This window comes from Salarias fasciatus, chromosome 18, assembly GCF_902148845.1.
Source record: "Salarias fasciatus chromosome 18, fSalaFa1.1, whole genome shotgun sequence".
Lineage (NCBI taxonomy): Eukaryota > Metazoa > Chordata > Actinopteri > Blenniiformes > Blenniidae > Salarias > Salarias fasciatus.
This window is the reverse complement of record NC_043762.1, coordinates 15,616,060-15,631,592: the sequence shown is the minus strand read 5'-3', so window position 1 is coordinate 15,631,592 and position 15,533 is coordinate 15,616,060. Positions and strand designations below refer to the sequence as shown.

At 45.7% G+C, this 15,533-nt stretch overlaps 1 protein-coding gene and 1 pseudogene across 1 annotated transcript; both read left to right on the top strand.

Annotated features, from left to right (window-relative positions):
* Nucleotides 1–3,498: 3,498 nt before the first annotated feature.
* Nucleotides 3,499–5,957, top strand: LOC115405477 (semaphorin-6B-like). Its single transcript, XM_030115065.1, has 3 exons — nucleotides 3,499–3,683; nucleotides 4,628–4,739; nucleotides 5,894–5,957. The coding sequence occupies exons 1-3, from the start codon at nucleotides 3,563–3,565 to the stop codon at nucleotides 5,955–5,957; spliced, it is 297 nt and encodes a 98-aa protein (XP_029970925.1). The 5' UTR covers nucleotides 3,499–3,562.
* On the top strand, nucleotides 5,949–15,533 carry LOC115405198 (semaphorin-6B-like; annotated as a pseudogene).

Genomic DNA, 15,533 nt, shown 5'->3' with positions numbered 1-15,533 from the left:
CTTCCCTCGAATAAAAAAATGGATCTAAAGTGTTTTTTCCTTTTGATTTGATGTAATTATAACGAGCAGCAGGATCACATTTTTGGCTCAAACTCCATCACATTGGGTTAATGCAGCAAAGCTCATTCATTTGATAATGGTAATCTCAGTGGAGCACACACACCTCTTTAATTCATCCCATCCATCTATTTAGTCCGCACATGACGGCACATTTTCAATCGAGGCTTAAGCATCCTGTTTGGATACCGCTCCTAAAATGTTCATAATGAAATGAGCCTGACCCTAAACCGGGCTCCACCGCTTCTCGTCTTGGGAATCCCAACGAAGAGGGAGATGAAAGAACCACCAAACCCCCCTCGGAGCTCCTCCTCCTCCTCCTCCTCCTCCTCCTCCTCCCTCCGAGATGGCTCAGAGATGTCAAGCCCCGCAATCTCCGGGCTCGAATTTCATTTGAAGTGGCCCCAGAGTATAGCGTCCCCATCCCACATCGCCCCGCGATGTCTTCAAACACTGTGTCGCTCAATCCTGAGCGGGTCTGAAGTGGCATCAACACAGGTGACTCTGCCCCGTCGATGTAAGCATACAGTATGTGTGCTGCATCTGGCTGCTTCAAATAGCAGTTGTCATCACCTTAGCAACAAACACATCTACCTCTGTACCTGCTTCACTGAAAACACTCGTTTTTTTCTCTTCTTTTTTTTTTTTTTTTATAACCTGGCTGACAAGATGAGAGATAGAGAAATAATGGGTGGAGGAGGTGGGTGATGGAGGTACAGAGATGAAGGATGAAAGGAAATAAGCGGGGGTTGGGCAAACATGGAGCAAGCCATTCAGGCTGATTTGATGGGAGCAGCGGTGATATTGCGAAGATTTATTTATTTTTTTCAGTTTCTAACCTTTCTTTTCATTTGTGTGCCATCAAACTTCACATTTTCCCAGATCTCAGTAGATCTCAGCTGCTCCAGACTAAGCCCCAGCACTCCGCCCTTTATTCTCTCGGTATTTCATCTTTTCATATCTTCTCCTGTTTTTCCTTGAAAAAGTATTGTCACGTCTGAGACCGCATGCACCTCCACACAAGCTGTGCACTGAGCTGCAATGATCTCAAATAAATGCAAAACATGTGTTTGATAGGGCGACTTCTGCAATTTATGTGTGGCAGTAACTTATGTTGAGCTTTATTATTCCACTGTCTTGGTTTTATAGGTGAGCGGATTGTGATATATGACACATGGGCTTCTTTTTGAGCTTGACCCCCTGTGTGGGTTTTTAGCCATGTCGTAGCCGTCTATGTGAGTATCTGTTATGTCTGTTCGTCCGCGGCTCTGAACCAGACTATTATCTCTAATTGGTTGATTGATTAACATGGGTTTCTTAACGGATTTTTCTGGTTTTCTCTCTTGTGCCATCATGAGGTAATTATATATTGTCTCAACAACTGTTATGTTTGTTTTAATTGCAACTGGAGTACCTGCGTTTTACCCTACAAGCAGCCTTTACGACTGTTTTATGTTGGTTAAAGCCATTAAAGCAGTGAGTGTCACTCTTGAGATTAGTAGGTTGCAGGTTCAAACCTTTGTGAGTGTCTAATAAGTTTTGTTCTTGATGTTTGGTGGGTTTTTTTCTGTGTTATCTGAGCTTTGAAGTGTACATCGTGTCGGATAAAAGCGTCTGCGAAGTCAAATTGTACAATCAAGCAAAGTATACACTCCCGGGCTACGGTGTTGTGTACACCTGTTCAAGCACTTGTAAACACAGACATCTCTTCTGCATGGCAACAAACCTATTTAGGCACGTAAATATGGTCAAAACAACAGGATGGGGGCGTTAGTACAATCAACAAGAGCTGAAAACTGGACAATAAAGGACTGAAAAAAAAAAACCATTATGTGTCTGTTCAGGGACAAACTGTGCTGCAAATGACACATTATGGAATCAATTTTTTTTGCAAACGGCATTTAATGTAAGTCTATATTTATTTGGCACTGATGTAACAACATCAGGAAATATTTTGCAGCCTGTTTGCCTCCGTCACGTAATGCAGGATTATTACAGCATGTCAGCCACCCTGTCCTATGATGCTTCGCCCAGCAGAGCAGTACACCATGCTAAAAACTGGAATAAATGAAGTTTTGTCCTCTGTGCCATAACAGAAATTTATAGAAATTATGTCTTTGTTGATTAACACGTTTTTTTGACTTCTGGCTGTGGAAGGTTGCCAATCGTCTGAAGGTTACACTGACAGGTTATTTAGGGTTGTCCACATTACAGGGCCGTTGCTGTGGAGTTTAGGTGAACGCTCTCCACTCACATCAAGAACGCTCCTTCAGCAGGAACAGTACAGTACCGTTCTGTGTCAAGTTTGCATGTTCTACACTTGGGTGTGGCTGTTTTCTCCAGGTTCTCTGGTTTCATCCATGGGTCCAGATTGGAGGCTCATCGGTGTGTGACCGCATTTCTCTATTTCTGGCTGCCCTGGGTTTAATCCAGCCTTCGAACATAATCAGCTGAGACTGACTCCAGGACTGAATTGGATGAAGCAGTGCAGAAGATGAAAGACGATGAATGAGACAGTCAAATTTATCTATGGATTCATCTTTATGATCCACTAACTGGACAACGTTTTCTGAGTCAGATCTAGTTTTCATTTGATGTTTTGGTTTATTGTGCATGCAGAGCTCATCACATTCCACTAGGACTCCTCTTTTTGTTGTCATATGTTAGAAGGCTAATTTGCTGACTGGCTAGGGTGGTTAACGTGATAAATATTACTGTTAACATTAATTTGTTAGCCTTCAGGCAGTGGTATTGATTTAAAGTAGCCTCACAGGGCCGCCAGAATAACTCTAAACTCCTGTGTGCTCATGCATACAGCATCTTGTGCAACGTGACCCTTTTGTGTCTTTCTAACTTTTAAAAGGGCAAATATTGTTTCCTCCCTTTTTACTTGCCCGTGAGTTAAGGCATTCTTGACTTTCGACCTTTAGAAAGACAATGTCCAGCTTATCCACGTCACCCCCTTTGCCTCTGTTTTCTCTGTTCTCTCTGTCTCATTTATAAATACCAGCTATTGCTTTTTTTGTGCCCTGTCACCCATCAGGCTCCGTATAAAACACAATTAGCGAGAAGAACATTACCACACAAACTGACTTTATAACCCCGTGAGTGCTTTGTCTCTCGGTGTGTTATATGGCTGTGAGAGTACCCTTCAATTCAGAGTGTTTGACAATGGAGTGACATTTCTCACAATGGATCCCTATTACACCTCTGAGGCAGACAATAGCAGCACATTAGCTCCCTGCTGAATCCAGGTTTGTGGAAGTAGCCACCCTGCTGCACTTCTGACCTGGTCTTTATACACACAGACACACACACACACACACACACACACACACACACACACACACACACACTTGTTGATCAATTCCTCTGCGCCTGAGAAATCTGTCAAAATGTCAGTGTTTTGCAGCAACATGTCCTCTCACCTCATGCACACTCACAAACACACGTATTGCAGTGCACAATGAAAAATTTCTATCTCCTCTCTCTTTGTTAACAGTGCATGTGGGCTGCTGCCATGGCAACCGTGGCCCCTCCCCTCACATTTCTTCTCCTGCTGCTTCAACTGGCTGATGGCTCATTCCCAGAGGAACCCAGTCCACTCAGCTACGTCCCTGTAGAGGGTATGTGTCCTTCCCTTCAGAGTGTGTGTGTGTGTGTGTCCTCGTGTGCAGACTGAAGTGTATGTGCAACATTGATAAATGGCTTTGCGCTGGATGTGGAAATCGGGGGTCAAAGGTCGGAGCCTCGGTGTGGAGCTGCGTTTGAGCTACCCAGGCACACATATAAATAAGGAAACTTCACTCCTCACTGTGGCCGCACAGTAGATTAATAAATATTGGAGAAAAAAAGGAAGGAGAGATGAAAGCCCAAGAGAGATGAATGATGGTGGATTTGGAGAGGTGTGGCGAGATGAAAAACTGTGAGGGGTTGAGTCGGACGAGACGGTGTTGGAAGACAAGAGAGACGGCCGATTGGTGGAGGAGGACAGAGGAGGAGACAGGTAGAGATGGATCGCCATGTCCTCCCCGTCTCCATCCCCTGCAGTCAAGGACAGCGAGACGTTTTCCCAATCTGTCTGCGGAGGATGTGGGCTTCCTGTGGGGACCTCCTCGTTCAGAGTTTCTCATAGTCGGAATATGCCGGCCTCTTTGCCCACCTCGTGTGTGCTCTCTCATTCATCTATAATGAAGGCGAGAGAGGGAGAGAGATAAAATGTCTTTTTCATTATGGAATAATCACAACAGCAACTACACACAGTTTTCTCATTATGGAGCTGCATGCATCGACAACAGCCCAAAAAAAAAAAAGGAGAAGAGGATGAAAATGTTTCAGTGTGCCTCGACTGCGACACGATTCTCTGCCCATTATCTCTGTAAACAAAAGCATCGGGAATGAGTGAAGGCCGCATTGAAGTGAAGGTTAGAGAAGCTTTTTTTTTACAATGGGCGGCGTGCCGGAGACGTGAGAGAAGTGTTTTCTGTGTCCTCAGCTGTGAACAATACGAGTGAGGCACATCATTTAAATTTCTCCCTCCGTCTCTTTTCCCCCGTGCGATGCGTGTCAGTGGTGAGGCGCTATCCAGTTTTCCTGGGCAGAGCCCATCGCTCGGCTCAGAGGCAGGAGCTGCACATCCAGACCGTCCTCCAAGTCAACCGCACACTCTACATAGGAGCCAGGTAACCAACAGCAACCGCCTCCAACTGGGTGCCGCTGACGTGTTCGCATTAATATTATTTTGCTCTCATTTGATGCCACAGCTTCCATCTGTCACTCTCGAGAGGACATTTTCTGTTTGTTGATGATATTCAGCGTTGTTGCTAAATGTCAAGTGAGAGCCGTTTGTTCACGGTAATCTCACGTTGCCTTCCACCACTGAGAGGCATGAAGAGGTGTCTGAGTACAAAACATTTGCACAAACCACATGGAAATTTAAAATATATACACCGAAACTCTCAAAAACAAAAGCCGTGATGATAATAAATACCATTGACTAATTAGATTAAGTACTGAATTGCATCCTAAGTCCATTATTTGAATGATTAATCTAAATGTGCAACTAATGTTGAGCATAATTAATAATGTTTGTGATCAGTGGACCATAAAACTTCCATTAACATCTTTGGGACTTGAATAAATCTTTGATTGGAGACCTATAACATTGTTTGATTGTGTTTGATCGTCATTTTGAGCCTGTGAACGAACAGAAAATCAGATTCAACATGCAACACTATTATCTAATGTTATATTATGTTAGCTTATCTAATGTTACAGTAGATATTTTTTGTTATTTGTCAGTTAAACTAAAACCAATTGATATTCCTTATATTGAACCAACCTATCCGAGCGAGGCAATGGGTAGTGATTTTTCTTAATGTTTGCCCTGATTTTTCTGCCTTAAGCAAATGTCAAAATATCTTTTATTTCCAAGAGTGGTAAACATACCAATTTGTTATTCATTAGCACAGTTTTCACAATGTTTACCTCTCTACCTCAAGCCATCAAGTATGCAAATTTCTCAAATGAAAACCCAAATATTTTTTTAATTAATAACTGTGATGATTAATATTTCCCTCTTCTTTTCTTTTTTATCCGAAAGCAGAAGTCATGTTCTGACTTGATAAGAGAGAAACAACAACAGCGCATTCAACCCAAGATGAATCAGAGCGCTTATTTTCTCATCTCCTAATAAGGCTTTTCACTTCGATTATGGATTCTGAAGAAAATGATTCATTCTTGCCTTTTTTCCCACACATTTAGAAAAATGCCGCGTCTCAATACACACAGTAAAGAGTTATCCTCGGATTGATTCATTGTGTTGTGTGCTTTGTAGAGATGATTTGTACCGGGTGGAGCTGGATAACATGGCAGGAGATGAGATGTTTACAGCAAGGTAGGATACGGTGTCGTACATGCAATGGCGAATAATTCCCACACAACGTACTCATCGCACACGCTGACCTCTGACCTCTGCTTTATCCGTCTCAGAAAAGGACATGGGAATCCAATAAGAACGACATTCGAGTGTGTCGGATGAAGGGAAAGCATGAGGTAAAACTCTCAGCGCGCTGAGTTTGACATCCACTTGTGCACACGTCAGACGCTATCTCCACTATCACACGCATGGACGGACACAGCAGCTGCTACAGAAACCTTATTTCCTTCAGGTGCACCTGCATGTGGTATTTACACAAATTTGATCTTGCTGATAGAGAATCGGCGCATCAGTTAATCACACCGGCTCAGTCAGACGTTACCCGGGCCAAGAGCTGTCCGTTCAGCTTGAGATTTTTTTTTTATGTTTTTTTTTGTTGCACATCTGCCCCGTGTCAGTTTTCTCCGTAAACATCAATAATCGCCTGTGGGGAAAGACGCAATTGTGGGACAATTATGCGCGAGGTAAAGTCGACGGTAGGGTGCAACACGAACGGATGTGATCAAATCTCGCAGAAGATAAAGACTTGATGGGCTGGAAGCTCGGTTGACAAAGTGGAACCTCCAATACAAGGTTTACTGTATAAATGTAGCGGCGCCACCGGCTAAAGGCAATCTGAGCACCACTGGTGGGAGAAGATAGAAAGGCAACGGGAAACATTATAGAGCAAACTGAGCAGGAAGAGTGACACAGCCTGAGGGAGGAAACAGTAATTGAAATCAGTTGAGGAAGGAAGGTGAGCGTGTGGCTGTGATGTGTGTGTGGGAGGAAGACAAACTCAAGATGAAAAAAAAAAAAAAAAGCAGAGGGAGGACAGGGCAGCCACCAGGCTGTGAGAGAGAGGAACAGAGGCCCAGCGACAAGAATAAAGGATTTGATTTAAACAACACAGAAAAAGAGATGTGATTAAAATGGAGCTGAAGCATGAAGAGAAAATTCTACGTTGTAGTTTTAATCACTTCCAATTGTGATTTTCAGATAAACAAATGCAACGCTATATTGGAAAGATGCATTACTCATCTGCCTACACGGGTACATGTCATCCCTTTTTTTTTTTTTCTTTTTCTAAAATATTATCACGACAGAACTGAAGGGACAACAATGTCATCGAGTTTTAGACTCACTGCCAGCATCATTAAACTTCAATCCACAGCCTCCACTTTGAAGACTACTTTAAAGTCCCCGTCCTATTGTTCCTCCAGATGGAGTGTGGTCGAGGGTGTTATTTCCTCTTGGCACTGCATCCCTCGCACTTCACACTGGCACCCTTACTGCTCTGTAGCTTTGGTTCAAAACCATCTTTTTTGTCTTGTATCTTTTTCTTTTCTTTTTTTTTTCTTCTTGTCTTCTATAACCGTTCCCTTTTGTTTTCGTCCTACAGGGAGAGTGTCGTAATTTCATCAAGGTTTTACTCAGCCAGCACGGTGGCCTGTTTGTTTGTGGAACAAACGCCTTCAACCCGCTGTGTGCCAACTACACTGTCAGTATCCATCGATCTGTCAGCTGGTCACTCTCTGTGTATCTGCCAGTCGGTTTATCTATATCTATTTGTTGTTGTTGTTTTTGCTGCAGAAAGACACTCTGGAAATGGTTGGAGAGCCTGTCAGCGGGATGGCACGGTGCCCGTATGATCCACGGCACGCTAATGTGGCTTTATTTGCAGGTACCACGCGCTCCAAAAAAATGAAGGATTTAGTCTCAGGAGCAGACGTCAGGCCGCTGCTCCAGACGATGTATCGTCTGCACCCTTGTGTTTACCTTTACGGATGATTTATAGTCAGACCTCTTGGTGCATTCCTTGTTTGGTTTTAATCTCCCTGACCTTGTGCTATCTCTCTATCTGAATCTTCCCCCACTTCTTCTCCTTCTTAACCTCCTCTCTCTCTCTCTCTCTCTCCCTCTCTCTCAGATGGAAGTCTTTTTACCGGCACGGTGACAGACTTCCTGGCCATCGATGCGGTGATCTATCGCAGTCTGGGCGACAGTCCTGCCCTCCGCACAGTCAAGCACGACTCCAAATGGTTCAGAGGTACTTTTAGAAAGCAAAACATTGAAAATGACCCCCCCCCTCGGAGCCAGGTGCTGCCAATACACAATCAGGGGCAAAATAACAGAAACCACCATCATTACCATCAGCACTTTGCTAAAAGAAAACGGAGCAATTGTTCACAAGTGGCTCAAGAAGGAATCTGACTACTTTTAGGGAGGCTAAATAATAAGGTACGCTCGGCTAAACAAAACATGATTGGGCGTCCGTTTGATAGTAATTGTGAGCGTGCTCAGGCACGGTGACATTTTAAGCTCAGCGTGACTCTCTGAAGTCGGGGCTTTAACGAGCCTCCGATGGAGAAGTGGGGTCTGTTTTCCATGGAGGAGTAAACAAGCGGGTGCAGGTCAAAGTTTGAGCCGTGCCGGATGAATAAATGATAAATAATGTGCATCCTCTTGTCCGTGGTCATAAATTAAACAGGACATGAATATTTAATGAGCGAGGCTGTTGGACAGCGGAGGCTTTACGTTGACGTGGGTGTTATTAAAGCTCCATGTCAGGTGCTGCGGACCCCAGGCGCTGCTGTTTGCCGCTGTGAGCTTAACAATGTTTTTTCTCATTTTATTTTTCAGAGCCCTACTTTGTGAGCGCCATGGAGTGGGGGCCTCATATTTATTTCTTCTTTCGAGAAATGGCCATGGAGTTTCATCATCTGGAGAAGGTTCTTTCCCTCCCTAGTTTCTTTTTTTTCTCTCTCTCTCTCTGTGTCCCTCTGTTTTATGATATTTTTCCCTTCCCATCTTCTAGGTGATGGTGTCCCGGGTGGCTCGTGTGTGCAAAGCAGACCTGGGGGGCTCTCAGCGTGTCCTTGAAAAACAGTGGACCACATTCCTGAAGGCACGGCTGAACTGCTCGGTCCCCGGGGACTCACACTTTTACTTCAATCTCCTCCACGCCACGAGCAACATCATCCACATGCAGGGCCGAGATGTCATCCTGGGTCTCTTCTCCACGCCTCCCAACAGGTGCCTAGACACCCCCGTCTGAATTATCCAAGTGCAAACCTCATTGATACTCACGCAATATCTTATTTATCTCATCTCTGGCAGCATCCCCGGCTCTGCGGTGTGTGTGTTTGACATGCAGCAGCTTGCTCATGTTTTTGAGGGTCGGTTTAAGGAGCAGAAGTCCCCCGAGTCTATTTGGACACCTGTACCGGACGAAGCAGTACCAAAACCAAGGTATTAAGCAAAGCTTAAGCAGAAATACTGCAGTGCTCTCCTGAGCATCCTCTGCCTTCTCCCCTCCTCTGTTTCCTCCTAAAGACTGTCAGTTATACTGAAACTTCACCACTATTCAGCAAATATTCTAATACAGCTTCCAGCAGAGGGGAAAAAAAAAAAACCCCTCTCTCCTCATTTCTTCTCGCTCTCTCTGGATTTCTCTCCATCTGTATTAATTTTTTTTTCTCTCACTTTCTCTTTGACTCCCCGGTTCTCTGTCTTGCAGGCCCGGCGGATGTGCAGTGCAGGGATCCAGATTTAGCTCCTCCCCACACTGCCGGATGAGGTGCTGAACTTTGTGAAGACCCACCCGCTGATGGATGAGACAGTCCCCCTGCTGGGACACCGGCCCTGGGTGGTCAAGACCATGGGACGGTACACAGAGCGGCTCGGTCGCTTCATAGCATATGGAGAAGCATTCATGCATCAGGTCGGTCAGGAAACGTTCTCTGCTGACCCGTGTGTGTTCAGGTACCAGCTGACAGCCATGGTGGTGGACACGGAAGCCGGACCCCATAAGAACCGGACGGTCTTGTTCCTGGGCTCCACCAGAGGCACGATCCTCAAGTTCCTGATGATTCCCACCGGAGACTCTGTGTCTCACAGCAGCGTGTTTCTGGAGGAGGTGGAGGGATTCAACCCAGAGAAGTAAGATCTTGTTCTCCAATAAATTAGATTTCTTAGCTTGTAACTTCAATTTGCACCAAATTCCAGTATCCTTTTATATGACAACATCACGGTAGTGATGATATTTCACTGTCAAAGGAGAAAAATGGTGCAATTTTGACATTTAAGTAATAGCAAGCACAATGTTTAAAAAATGAAAATGAGTTTTGATATAAGCCTTTTTTCAAGTTGATGAATCTGCTGCACAGTTCAGCTTTGCTCGCTGTCGTTTTGCTGAACAGTTACTCTGTGTTTTAAAACAACTCTCTCAAAGGCAACTGTGGATTTTGATGTTTTCTTTCTCAGTCAGTCGCGGAAAATCCCATCACAATTCACTGCTGGAGCGGAGACATACATAAAACTCTCCGCCCCTGTTATTTGTGACCATTTGTTTCGCGGTTAGCAGAGGAGACTTTCTGTTCGAATTACCCAGAGACACGACCTTTGACCCTGTCACGGATTTATTTGAGGCCAAAAGGAGTGAGGTGACCTCCCTCCTCGGGCTCTTTAGCCTCTGTCTCCCGCCTTCACGCTTCCTCCCGCCGCCTCCAGGTGTGGCGAGGACTCCCCTCAGGCCCGTCAGCTCCTGTCTCTGTCACTGGACCGCACCAGCCACACTCTGCTGCTGGCGTTCCCCTCCTGCCTGGTGCGAGTGCCCACATCTCGCTGCCATCTCCACTCGCGCTGCATGAAGTGAGTGGCACACAGTCACCTGTTTTTTGTTTGTGTCCCTTTGAGAGCGATCCATTACCTCCGTGATTGTCTGGCTGATAATTAGATCTGTTTAAATGTAACAGTGGACGTCGGCCAGGGCTGTACTTACTGGCCAACTTTTGCTTTCTCCGTTATCGCACCCTCTGTTAAAGTAACCGTCCAAACAAAATTTGCAATTCTGTTTTTGTTTCAATCAGCAGGGGATGGATGGCGTGTGTGTTTGTCAAATCACAGCTAGTTTGTTTATTTTAATATTTATTCTGGGAAATTTGTTTCCCTGGGAAATTATATTTAACTTGACGCAAGAGGCTTCGGGATAGTGAGTCATTATGAATACTAAGAATGCATCTGTTTATTGCACTCCAAATGAGGAAAATGTTTTGAAGTAAATCATTGCGCCGTGGCTTTGACTCCCTTAGAGGCAGGAGACACACTATACATCACAGGAACTGAACGACGCGTGTGCCGGCTATATATAGGATGAATACTTAATGAGGAGTTATTATTTCACTGAATTCCTACATATTTCAGATTCCTCGTCAAACAAATATTTGGTGCCAGCAAGGTCACTTTTCATATTTTAGATTTTAATAAACCTTTTATCCCTCGCTCGGCTTTCCAGCTAGCCGGTAAACTTTTTCAATAAGTCTTCAACATTTATAGCTCTAGTTTGCTGCTTCCCCTGTTGCTGGAAGATGTGTTTTTTCATCGTGCTCATGTGCTGCAGGAGCTGTTTGGCCTCCAGGGATCCGTATTGTGGCTGGACCCGAGGCAGCACCTGCTCCTTCCTGAGACCAGGCACAAGGTGAGGACAGCACACACACACACACACACACACACACACACACACACACACACACACACACACACACACACACACTGCTGTTAATTGTTTAGTACCTCTGCAAACATGGTGCCTTCAGGAGCAGTGAAAGTTTTGGAAAGTTTTATTTCAGGCCTGAATGCTCGTCATACAGTGCAACAGAAATGCATAAAAACACGAAAAATGCACACAAGTGTACATGTCAGTGTTTTTTCAAACTTTGTGAAAGTTAATAATGAATCTTACATCGAAGAATTCATCATTGATATTTACTAGTCACATTTGGTGTTCAGCAACAGTCACTGAATTACTGAGTAAAATACATATGGCTTTTAGGTGATATCACGTTTAGGTTAGATAAACATGAAGTGTTCAGTTTTTGTCTCAATCAGTACAGTTTAAGGTTCCATGGCTGTGTAACAACATTCTGACCTATTACCTCAAAACCTTTTGAACTGCAGTGATGCTGAAAGCCAAATTGGAAATCAGTCAATCAAACTTATGCAATACCAGTTACTTGTCTAGTTTTTTTTTTTATAATTACGGTATATTTTATGCTTATTAAAGCTTTTTTATGTAAGTTTCACATGCAGTATTCCTGTTTTGAGCACATTAAGGTACATTTTCACCTATTCTAAAGTTTGTTTTCAATAATTGTGTTCGTCACTAAAATCTGGAAATTGCACAAATTCACTTCTCCCATAATTATCTATGTAGCTCACGCTGAATTTCATTGGTCACAAGTTAATAAAACAGTCACATAATGTAAGGTTTTAATGTGGTTGTAAAGGTAGAATGTACTGCTACAGGCATCAATTAATTAGCCCAGTGGTTCCCAAAGTGTGGAGCGGGCCTCCCCTGAGGGCCACCTGAGAGCTCCAGGGGACAAGAATACAGATGGAAACATCTGGGGCTGGGGGAATCTCTTTTCCCAGCAGGGTGTTTTCTTTTAATTTTTGAAAAAAAGTCTGCTAAACAAACAAAGTAAAGTTAATAAATAATATTAATGTGTTTTTCATTGATCAGTGTCAGTACCCAGGTCTTGTATTGATAATGTTAAAGTTAAGTATCTGTATCAAAGCCAAACTCTGAATACAGTATTGTGATTCCTACTTCCAGCGCCAGCTGGCACCTGAACAGTTGACCCTGACCTGTGACCCTCCTGAGGGGTGGAAAAGCAAAAGCAAAAATCAATACTGGGATCAATAGTGTATCCCATTACAATGGATGACAACTTCAGCATGCAGCATATCACTTTCAGCAATTACTTCTAACAAGCGCAGTCATTCATGCACGGCTATCTACACAAGTGTGTGCATGTTTACAGAAAAGGTCAGCTTTTGCACTGATGAATCATTTTCCAAACTTTCTTTCTCGTGCCAGGCGTTAATTGTTCGTTCATCTGCAGATCGATTACAACACACCACTGTGCAAGATCACAAAGCGATTTAAAAGGAATGTATGTTTTCTACTGTATGCTTTTGAGTGTGAAGAAAGAGTTTTCTCTGATGTGCTGCTCTGTGTTCTGTCTCTGCCTGCAGGCTTCCTTTTCAGCAAGACGTGGAATATGGAAACACCACCTCCCATCTAGGAGACTGTGATGGTAGGCTGCAGCACTGTGACATGGATGCTTGCTATGTACAGTGAAGTGGGAGCAGGCTCCGCCTGGTGGCTCGACTCGGTTATTGCACCTGTCATCCTATCACTGAACATTTTGTCCTGGGCAGTAAAAGTCTGATCCTACCAAGAAGTAGAATGTTCGCAGGAATTAGAGTACACATTTTAATTATCTGAGGTGTGAATTTGAATTCCCCTCTAGCTCGGCAAGATCTATTCAACCTTGTGAGAACAGCAACTGAGTGCTTTGGTGCCTTTTGTCAGAGCTGAATCAGGTGGGAGTACAACTGGGATTGTGGTTTCAGCCCACCTTTCCGACAAGTCAAAACACTCCAAGTGTGAGACTTTTAATTAGAGAGGATGTGAAAGGGGTGTAAACTGCATGTAAACAATCCGAGACTGCAGGATGGGGAAGTGCTTCATCCTCGTACATATGGGGGTTGGTTTTCTCAGAGCCGAACATCTGACGCAGAGGATTTGAGAAGCTGCTGGTAAACAAGCTGGATATAGCTTAGCGTGGTGTCAGTCGGTGTCACTTCTGTAGAGAGACTCAGATGTCGCTGCAGCAGCACGGCGCCGCAGAGGTCCTCTTTGAACCTCGCTCTGAAATTCACAAAGTCGGCGGAGACCAAAAGAAAGTTGTTTCCTTTCCAGCGTTTTCCGAGTGAAGTGTTCCGCTTGCAGTTGCCCAGTTTCAATGTTATAAAGTCCATTTAGAAGGCTGTGGTTTTTCAGAAGACATTAAAAAATGGATACATGGCACAATCCGAGCTCTTTTCATTCTAATTCTGCGTTAAAGTGACATGCTGGACTCTAGCTGTTATTCCATTCCTAGAAACTGATAGCACTAGAAGTCAGCCATGCCAAGGTGCCGACTGGACGGATTTTAACTGTGAATGGTAGAAATGCACAAGCGAGGCCCAGACGGAGACACGCGTGTGCTGCTGTGTCTGCAGATGGGAGTGATTAGAGCTGGGTGGAAACACTGAGGTAATGGTATGCTGCGAAGACAAACTCTTTGACCAGGCTGCACGATGGAAAGTGAGAGGAGGGGAGGGGGGGTGGTGGAGGGAGTCAGCTGCTGTGGTCTGAGCTGTGCTGATGACAAGTGCAGGCCTCTCCGAACCTGGAGCTTGTGGAGCCTCAAGGCTAAAATGGAGAGAAGTTCCTCAACAAGTCATCACCGAAAAAGACTCTATAGTAATGATGATGATGATCACAATGATTGCCAGTTATATTATTGTAATTATTGACTTATTGTGATATATTATAGCCTGGGTAGGGAAAACTGCTCAGTAGCAGAGAGGCAATATATATGTGTATATATGTATAATAACCGTAATTTTGAAGCACACCTTGGACACAAACAGGAAGTCATGATTGTTTCTTCGTTTTCAGGAATTCTGCAGCAGAGTCTGCTAATTGAACCGAGAGCCGGTCTCCCTCAACCTGCTCGTGGCGTCTGCAGTTTCGGCTTTCACCATCGGAGCGGCGCTGTCTGGCCTCGCCGTGTGCTGGATCATGGCCCACAAGCCTGCCAACCGTCGCCATGGCAACTCCTCTCAGTCCCCATCCAGCGGCGCGAAAGGGGTTTGCTGAGTAACGGCGGCGGGATGGGGGGCTCGGTGCTGAGCGTCACCCGGCAGGGAGGCGGGGAGCGCCCCTGCACGCAGAGCGGGGAGACCCTGTTCGTCATGCCCAACGGCTGGGTGAAGTCCGGAGAGCTCGACCCGGGTTTCCTGCCCACCCCCGAGCACACGCCGCAGCAAAAGCGCAGAGGCCTGCGGTTGTCCGACTCCAACCGGAGGTGGGACACCAGCCAGACCTACCTGGGGGGGGGCTCTGTGGGTCTGGGCTCGCCCTGCCGCATGCCGCCCTCCGTCTACCTGACCACCAGACTCTTCCAGCAGGGGGCGGAGGGAGGCACGGCGGCGACAGCCGGGGAAACGACACCCCACGCCAGCACTACGTCTGCCTGAGCAAGCAGGAAAAAGGCGGGAGGGGGACGCCGAAAGCCCCTCTCAGGAAATCTGCCGGAGAGTACGTCTACCCCATGACCCCGCAGGACTCCCCGAGCGTCGGAGGGTGGTGTCCGCGCCCAGCGCGCCCGTGGAGTACAGCGAGCCCATGCCTTTGCGCTGGCCGGCCCCAGAGGGCTACATCCTCAGCAGCCACGGCATGGTCCCCGTCCCGCTGCCCCCGCCCTCCATGCCCGCCCACAGCAGCCAGGCGTACGTGTCCCAGCAGCACACCCCCGGGCTGAGCAGGGCTCTGCTGCGGGGGGCCCTGGAGCGGGGAGAGCTGGGCGAGCTGGTGGATCTCAGCCAGCTCATGACGAAGAAGAACTGCAATGACAGGACTCAGCCCGGCCAGTGACTGCCGAGGACATGAAGGGGACAGAAATCTGTCCACGCTTGGAGCTCTTCGTTTGATTCACACAGATCT